Source organism: Styela clava, chromosome 11, assembly GCF_964204865.1.
Source record: "Styela clava chromosome 11, kaStyClav1.hap1.2, whole genome shotgun sequence".
NCBI lineage: Eukaryota > Metazoa > Chordata > Ascidiacea > Stolidobranchia > Styelidae > Styela > Styela clava.
The window spans coordinates 3989068-3998826 of NC_135260.1; the positions used below are offsets into that span (position 1 = coordinate 3989068).

At 35.2% G+C, this 9759-nt stretch overlaps 1 protein-coding gene across 1 annotated transcript in view; it reads right to left on the reverse strand.

Annotated features, from left to right (window-relative positions):
* The window catches only part of LOC120347079 (baculoviral IAP repeat-containing protein 2-like), a 30688-nt gene extending 21541 nt beyond the window's left edge, over positions 1-9147 (reverse strand). The window contains exons 1-9 of the mRNA XM_078117680.1: positions 8847-9147; positions 7820-7958; positions 7238-7356; positions 6725-6786; positions 6352-6429; positions 5127-5189; positions 4566-4631; positions 3246-3351; positions 2424-2500 (exon numbers count right to left, since the gene is read on the reverse strand). Of these exons, the coding sequence (XP_077973806.1) occupies positions 2424-2500; positions 3246-3351; positions 4566-4631; positions 5127-5189; positions 6352-6429; positions 6725-6786; positions 7238-7356; positions 7820-7958; positions 8847-8922 (786 nt within the window). The 5' untranslated portion in view covers positions 8923-9147. The remainder of the gene's footprint in view (positions 1-2423; positions 2501-3245; positions 3352-4565; positions 4632-5126; positions 5190-6351; positions 6430-6724; positions 6787-7237; positions 7357-7819; positions 7959-8846) is intronic.
* Positions 9148-9759: the final 612 nt, after the last annotated feature.

Here is a 9759-nt window from a genome sequence, read left to right on the forward strand (position 1 = left end):
AATATTTTGCAACGTCTGTAAGCATTGCGCAATAGCAATTTTGGTCATGAGAACCCTCTGTTACACTAGGCCAAGTGACATGCATGCCAGGCTACAATTGATTATCTTTTCTGGAAAATTCCCACAATATGGCAGTTATATAGATAGGTTGAATACATTATAAATATGTTTCGCTTTCCCAAACAACTCATAAATTAAAGAATATGATTTGACTTCTACCTAATTTTTAATGAAAAACACCCATAAATCATAGCATATTCAATAATTCAAGTTCAAAAATATTATTCAGAATAATAGATTATTCGATTTTGGCTGTCATTAGAATTGTTAGAATAGGACTATGTGGTATTCCTCTCCTACTATAGATATTCGGTGCTCCCAAATTATGTGAACCAAGATGGCGGACACCGGAACGTAGTATGTGTACCGGATTAAGATTAGCCCATAATTTGAGGTACAAATACTATGGGAGTCACTCGGCTAGTCCCCGAACTCGTAATAGATCTAAGATGGGGTAAATTGGAATAAAATTATGGCCTAACCCTAACACATACTACGTTCCGATGTCCGCCATCTTGGTTCACATACTTCGGGAGCACCAGATATTCTGTTTCTAATGCTCAAGAATAAAAATTATGATTATTGCTGCGTGAGTGGCTTATATAAAGTTTGAATTCATATTTTCTAGATTGTTTTTTAAAACCATCGCCTTGTCTTGTACTTAATTTTGATTCTATAGCATTTGGTCACTGAAATTCTGCTGAGAAATTTTAGACTTCCATGTTTAATACAGAAACTATTACAAAATTTGTAAAGCAGCTCTTCAAATAAAATACAGGGTACGAGGGTGTGAGATCTCAGTTCAATTTACAAATATCTACTACGAAGTCAAATGATGAATTAATTGATGAGTTGTTGGATCCGTTTTTGTACACATTGTACGTGGATACAGGCTAACAAATACCTAAAATGATTAATTATGTATACATGATATAAAGAGCGATCCCAAAGGCCCAAAAGGAGAGAATATTCTAAGGAGAACATAATTTTACGCAAAGCTTCCTAGTTCACTGACAATTTTGGGTATAATCATACAAAAATGAATGTTCAAGTGCTACAAAAATTTTCTTCGTTTTTGTACAAGTATTCAAGAAATTTATAGTTTCTGTATTTTAGGGTCACTTTTTACATAGACTATAAAAATGTTAATATATTCATACTATACTATATAGATATTGTGGACTTCATTCTTAATAATATTATGTATTGCTAAAAGCCAACACAGTCATGATGACTAACAGGGAAGTATATGAGATGAAACAATGCAGAATGCAAAAAGGATGATGCATAGCCCGATTGCAAAGTTTAAATTTAAAAAAAATCTAGACAAAAGGTTAATATGATATGAAAATGTACATGATAGCACACAAACATGCTGTCATATTTGTATGCTATAGCATTTTTATTCTATGACATTCCCCTCCAGGAAGTGAAAAAGCAATATGCAACCAGATACATGGTATGAATGGATAGATAGCTAAAAATAAAACCAGGAAGTTGCTCTAAGTCTAAGCTATCAATTTATATTGAATTATGTGACAGGTTCTTTATTTTTTATTTTTTGAATTATCTGAGTCACGAGTAAAAACAATCTATTGGAAACCAGCATACTCTAGATTTTTTGATTTTTCAATACACTTTATCGGTGAAAAGTAGAGTCAAAGGTTCTCAGTTTCACTGCATTACAAAAGCAAAAATGGACTTTGGGAATTTCCCATTTGCTGCAAAGTGAAAATAAAAGAAAAAATAAAAGGCCATAGGACTAGGATTTCGAAGTTGAATTACCGCTTTTTTTAATATTGTATATTAGTTATAATTTTTTCCTTTTTGAGTTACTTTTAATTTTTTTTTTAAATCTCAACTCCAATCTCTGCACAAATCGCCTTTAATACATAACAAGCTTAAAACCTTGCCTCCCCCAAATTTTTTTTGTGAAAACATCTTAAAATGCATTTTTAGAATTTGTTTCATAAATTAAATTTCAGAAAATTTATTTATGTGGTGTAGCCATTTTCACTATAGGCAAAGATCACACAGAAAGCTAATTTTGAATATCTACATAGTACACAGTTCTATTGAGAACACAATCAGGAGTATTTTTTCAAAACTAGTGACCATGCCTTCGGCAGAATACTTGGGTAAAAAAATCTTTAATCAGCAATTTTTAAATTTCGGACAATATTTTTCCCATAGTTGATCCCCCATTTCACTATTAGCAAAATTCCCAATAGTCAGGCATTCGTGCTAACTTTGAAATTTTCAATACTTAGAACTATACCAAAAACAATTCAGATCTCGTTTTAACTGAATTCCCTGATAATATTTTCTACCTGGCAGCATATAATTACAAAAATCACACTTACTTGGGGGTCATACAGCCTTCTTGATGCTGCCGGACGATGGACATTCGAAGATTCTTGAATTGAAGAATGAATTGAAGCTAAAATTAGAAAAGAATTGTCAAAACTTTTGATCGATTTAGAATTTAATGATTATCAAATTTGGTTGGATTCATGTATTCAATACTAGAACTATCAGTCGAGGTTACACGAGACTAACTCCCTATCACCCCTCAATGCCTTTGTGTGGTTCCGTATATGCATATAATGCAAGGATGCTATAGCAGAAATAAACATATCACACTATGCAACACCATTCAAAGAGTCAAAACACCATTATAAGAGGCTTATATAGGCTGAAATTTTTGTCATTAAAATTTGGTTTTCTCAGTGTTTGGAACCGAAGATCCAATTAAATTTTCCTTCATTTATTTTGTCATTTTGGAAACAGCTTGGGTGTCAAAGTTCATTTCAAAGTTTAGTCCTTCATGACAAGTGTATAGATCAGGGGTGGGCACGGTTTTTAAACCAGGGGCCAGAAATTGTGCACACTCAGACTGGCGGGCCATAAAAGTGTCACATAAAAAGTTACATTTTATGAACAATATTTACAGTATTACAAAGAAAAGGTGGAAAACAATATGCCTCGTGCGAAAACTAAATTTAACCGCAATCTCAACAAATTCCTTGAGCTATTTTTAGCTAAAACATCAAAATTAGATTTCATTTTGTGGCAGCATCAGGCGGGCCGACTGAATTACCCAACAGGCTGGATTTGGCCTGCAGGCCGTACTTGGCCCATGTCTGGTATAGATTAATAATTACAGCCCCATTTTAAATACTTACGTGGATTTGATTGAAAATGAAATGGCTGTTGTGAGTGCCGTGGTGTTCTTTCTCCAGAACTTGATGAAAACGTACCACTGGGTACAGGGCTTGTTGGATGAGATTCCTAAAAAAAGAAAGATGAAATGTTAATTAGGATTTAATATGATCACAAATCTAACAATTTATTTAAATTTTCCATATTGCACTGCCGTTTCATAACCTTATACAGCACTGCAGAAAAAGAAAATACACTTTTTTTCATGATATAATACTGAATCTCCTAATATTTAGGACCAGGTTTGAATTGAACTAGGTTGAATATTGGGCTGCGAACCAATATTCATGAATCTTAGTTTTGTCGAACCCCCTTCTGTATCAATTTCTGTGCGTAACTAATGAGAAAGGAGATTTGATTAAAATCAATCTTCACAGAGCACTCAGATTCATATTGTTGCGAACCCCCGTGCAGATATCACAGATCCCCATGGGACGCGGAGCCCAGTTTGGGAAAGCCTGTTTTAGACAATCAAGCCCATCTCAAATGCTCATAGATAACATTTTATGAAAAAATAATTGGCAGATTAATAGCATATACCATCCATATGATTGCAAAAATGGAATAGGATAGGATTTACATATTTATCCTGGGGGAGAGGAGAGACGATAAGACGGCTTAACCATATGGCGAACCACGGCCTCTCGTCCGATTACCATTCCATGTCGGGTATGGAATTAGTTAGTTAGTTGTTTTTAGAAGCATGGACTTGATGGTGGCGGAAGCCGTAACCGACCAGCGGTTACGTGAACCGCAAAAATTAAGTCCATATTAAAAATATTATATCAGTATGAAATTCTGATATTCCATTTTAGATTTGAAATAACCATTTGAAGAACCCTAAATGAAAATAATATCATCCCCTATATCAGTTTCTAATACATAAAGCATGTTATGTGATGACACTCCAGAAGTATGCGTACCAATAAGAAGGTAACTAATTTTGTTCGCCTACTTTACATCAAGTTGTGAAAGAGACTGAAACCTATAGGCAGGTGGTATATTCACTTGGCTAACACAAACAGTCCCAGAACTCATAATATAACTAAAATAAGGAAAATTGGAATAAAGGTATAGCCCAACTCTATTCTGGTACACATACTACAGGAGTACCAATAATTTTTGTTAAGTTTAACAGGCTACCATAAACGATGATTCAAAAAAAAACACCGCATAATGTGGACCACGCACTCATGTCATGACTAAGTTTTAGCTTCTGCACTATAGAAGGAAATGAGTTGGAATATCTTTTATATATTTAAATACAAACAGAATTAAAGTACCTGTCTTATAACATGGTGAACACTAGTAGTCCTTCCTCCTTCATCTCTCCTATGAACTCTAGTGACCTGAAATAAAATATTAACAGCCTTTGATATTTATATTATTTGTGTGAGAGTTATTATGTGATGTTAGGTTGAAAATTAAACTGCGTTGGCATATCAGTTTACACATCTCGGGACCAAATGGACTACTGCTTGTAGTTGGAAAGGCACCATTCAAAGCAATGAGCCAGGTGTCAGTCGTCATTGGATACATAAAGTGGGTGATATTCACTTCACAGCTATTGGAAAACCATTGGCTGCTTTCAATTTTACTTAAAAGTGAGATTTCCATCACTTACATGGCCAGTCTCATTGACGCTGGATCTTCAGCGATTCCACAACCTCGTGATTAACAAACAGCAAACTTTTTAGATAATAAATTGTAGAATATTTTTAAAATCTGTAATTCAATCAACTTATTATACATACCAATTTCAAAAGCACTCAATACTTGATTTAATTTTGACACTCTTCTGACAAATATTCTACCAAAACAAATTTTGAGGATAAACAACCAACCTGTTCCATCCTCCTTGATGGTGTCACGGGCATACTTGCAGCTTGAGTGCCCTGTTGCACAGGCTGGAAAAATAAAAAAGAAAGGATCGATTATGAAACTGGTATAATATAAGTCAATGTCTCAAAGTCAACTAATCAAAACAGACATTTGAAAAGGGTGCTATATTCCGAGTGACTTGTTAAAAATCCACAAACTTGACTTGGAATATTAAAGAGAGAGGCTTGAAACCAGCGCTAGGTGTCAGGAGCCCGTTTGCCATCACAGCGCTCCCCACCGCCATAGGCCAGCTATGACTCCATTTACGAGTCTATAGTCTATTCCACACACAAGTAACAAGCTGAGTTAGCCGATACTGCTTTACAAACCACCAAACTTTTTTTCAAAAAATCGACCGTGCAACTATTACCCTGGTGCATCTCATTCATGGACAAAACCATTGATATTTATTGATGGTGCGCCTTACTGTCCGTAAAATACGGTACTTCAACATAAATTTGAATATTATATTAATATGATCATCCCCAATACTGAACCTCTTATTAAACCAAAATGTGATATAAACATAAATTCATGGCCCCATTGGCAATGGATGACTCATAATCATATTGCCACGAAATCATAGGATCTCATTAACCCCATAAATAACCTGGGGAAGGGAGATCTGATAAGACAGCTTAATATTCATATGGTAAACCGTGCCCTCTTGCCGGTTAATTATCAGTCCATGTCGGGTATGGTATTAGATCGCCAGTTATTTCTTTCGTGGAGGAAGCCGTAACTGACTAATAATTAAACTAGAATATCGGTTAGAAACCGAAGACTTATCGATCAAAGGTTAGGGGATCCCCAAAACAGTGGTCTTACTCCATAGTGACACTGTGTGTCCCATCACCATCACTAATTAATTATTAACTACTCGCTAATTATAAGACATAATCCATCCAAAATCAATAGGCTTCTGATCCAAGCTATGATGAATGCACATACAAAATTTGGAGCAGATTCAACCTCGCTTTCGTGAGATATCGCGTGCATCTAACACACAGACAAATACCTATCAACATACTCACCGATCTTAAGATCGATAAGTAATGAACCACCTTACGGCGGCGAGTAGTCCCTCTCATACATAATCATCCCCCACAGAGTTTGAACCCACACAGGGTGTGGTGGCAAGCATATTTCTAACGCTCAGCACGATGCACCTTGTACATAAAAGCTTACCTGTCTACTTGCATGCATAGGATGATAAGATTGAGGAGACATCGGCGGGTTGTAGAGATAAGTCTGACCTTGTAAACCCTGGAAGAAACAAGAGAAGAAACCTTGAGTCTGTATTTGTAAAACTTGTCAAAATTGGCTATTTGAGGTGAAAAAGTATACACATTTTAAAATTCAATGCTCTTGCTTGAACAGATTATAACCACAGATAAATACGTATAAAATGAGAATTAGGTAGGTAAACCCTTCTGGAACAGACATATCTATCAGTGTATAGGGAAAGAACACCAATTCCAATTGCATAAATGTCTACAGATGGGTCACACTTGACACATTTCTACACAGATTTTTAAAGAATTCATTACAAATAACTTACACTGGTTGATGCAACTTCATAGGGTTTTGTTAATTCTTCATTGCTATGCACAGATGCTTTAGCTGAAATTAACAAATAACATTGAGAATCAATTATTTCTAAACAACAAATGACCCATCATTTAACCAAAGCACAGCACAAAAATATATAGTCCTATTGGGAATTTCGAACATAGATGATGTACTGTTTTATGGGGCAGTTGTTCAGTGGGACTCTTGGGATTTCTAGTACACAAAGTACTGGCAATAAGCAAGCGATATAAACTTTTCTTAGAAATAAATGTGCGATTTCCTCTACCACCTTATTTATACCCTGAATACACACAAACTTTACAGGGACAGATACATACATGCACAATGACAAAACTTTTAGTTAGTCTATTGCAACTAACCATGTTGGGGACACAAGTCTAAGATCAAAAAAGGTAACATTTCTTACAGTGATTCGAATTCAGATTTGACTGTTTGAGCTCATAAATAATACTTTTCTATCAATAGATATCAGAAGACTTACCACCTGCCGATGTCGGTCTGGAGTCTTGCTTCACAAATTGACAACCTTCCATGTGAAACTGCGGATCACTAGGATTGTCCGTTGCATTTAATGTGTTGATATTTGCCAGCTTGTTGCAACTGAAAATAATTAGGTCGTCTTTTGAACACATTTTTGGACACAAAATATATATATCCTATCAATTGGGTTTCTGCAGAACCGATTATATATCTTTCTAGAGTAAACCCAACAGTTCATTAGTCTTGGAGTATGCTAACACAAATATCTTTGCTATATTTTGTCTGGTCGAACATAATTGACTATGTTAAATTGTGTAACATTATTGAAGAAATATATTTGTGTAAGTAAGTTTAGGACTGTCAGCCACAAATTATATTGGCCGACAAAGGTATGGTTCTGATTTACTTTGGCATCATTTAGCCTAATGAATCAATGAGCATCGAATGAAGAATAACTGTGAGTACAATGGCCCGGCGGCCTTGTTCAATACGAGTCGTGAATAACTGCATCACTACAAAGAAGTGCCAAAGCATATAATTCTAAATTTTTTGGTAAAAATGAAAAACAAAATGTTACACTTACCCAGTACATGTTAGATCTTTCGATATATTGTTATAAATAAATCCACACTTTGCAAACTGAATAGGGTTGAGCTGAAGAGTCTCTGGAAAATCTTCAAATGATAATGCTCTTTCCTGGAAACCCATTAAATGGTTTGAGGCTGTAAAGCAAAGATGAATACCATGACCATCCTGAACCTACGAAAACCCGAGTATCGAACAGTCATAACAAAGACAAAGAGGAATATGAGGGATTTATTTTATAAATTGATAAACTCATAACAATTAGCTTTTGGTTTCAGATTCACTACTGTATTATTGATGAAATTGGCTTTATTTTCCTAACAAGAATATACCGGTACATTCATATATAATGAACATATCATACTGAAAACTGATAAAATCTTATGGAAGATTGTCAAGGTCAAGCAGGAGACTTGTAGCTTAAAATTATCAATGGTAAGCTGTTATATCTACCTCCTGGCGAATGTTCATAGGAACCTACAGTATTCGCTCGTTTTGTAGCCCGGGCCCATATTTTTTTAACCAAACTCAGTAACCGGTCCCTTATTCAAGCACGGGCGCTTGTTATTTTTAAAGTAAAATTATACACAAAATTTGTGTATAACTTTGTTAATGTATCAAGTCTTCATTCATCCAATCATTCCCACTGTAAGCACACACAACACCACTTCCTTTCTGAAGGCCTTTATCCACTCGTTTACCCTTGAATACTATGAAAGGTGAGAGCTTGCTACCATTGGCCTTGGCAGCTAGTACAACAGTCACTCTTGATTTCTCATGGCCAGTGGTCTTGATAGCGCTATTTCCTATTGTTCTCTACCACTGAAAAATCAGCTTTTACATTGGGCGGGTATTCAAGCACCAGCCTTTATTTATTTTTATGTTCTGTTCACACGGGCGGCTATTCAAACGGCCCTCAATCAAGATCGGGCGGTAATCGGGCATATACGGTATCTTTTTTGATAATATGTAACTGCGCCTAGAAAACACTATTCTTACATTTTTAACTATCACTATTAACTCACCATTGCTACTTGAATGAGAATGTTTACTTTGATTGCTTTGATTACTTGGAGGTCCATGTTCTTCTTCAGTCTCCATTTTGTGGAAAAATTAGGGACAAAAATTATAAAAAAAAGTTCACGAGTCTATTTACAAAAGGCAATATACTAATATAATCCACTACTTCATTTGTTCTTGATTCGGCGGCGAATGTATCCGTTATTGATTCTCCTCTCGCAGCCCCTGCTCACAATTTGGAAACATTTCCAAATTGTGACATATTGCATGTTTTGTAATTCAATATATTTAAACCGAAATACTGAAATAAGTCAAATTAGTTTCATGTAAATAATACCAGTCTTCAAATAAAGTTAGCCAATTTCATTTACTGATTCGTGTATTGAATGCTGACCGTACCAGTACTGCAGAACTGTTAAACTACCGTATAACTGCTTAACTGTGTAATGGCTAGACAGCTGGAAATCCTAAATTGTTGACTAGTCCAGAGGTATTTTTTATTCCTTAGTCCTTAATCCGGCTAAAAATTTCACTCTATTAGTCCTATTTTAACTGTTTAGTTGTTGTAAGTTATCGTACATACAGACATAGACATAATGATAGGATACTGACAGTTATTTTTCAAAATCAGAAAATAGTATTAGCAATAGTATGAGATTGACTACCAGCAGACCAGTACGGGTCTCGTGTAGTTAAGTATAAGTTTATTTCGACTCCATAATCAGCATAACAATACATTTGACAGATAAAACAAATAAATAAAAACTGATTATGAAATCAGGGGAGCAAACAAAACCTTAGATAAGGTTTATAACGTACAAAATATAAGATGGCAGGTTTTGCAAGAGGAAGTGGTACGTGTTTACTCACAAAGTTTCGTACCTAACGTACTTCTAGTAGGCGTGGCATAACAATCTC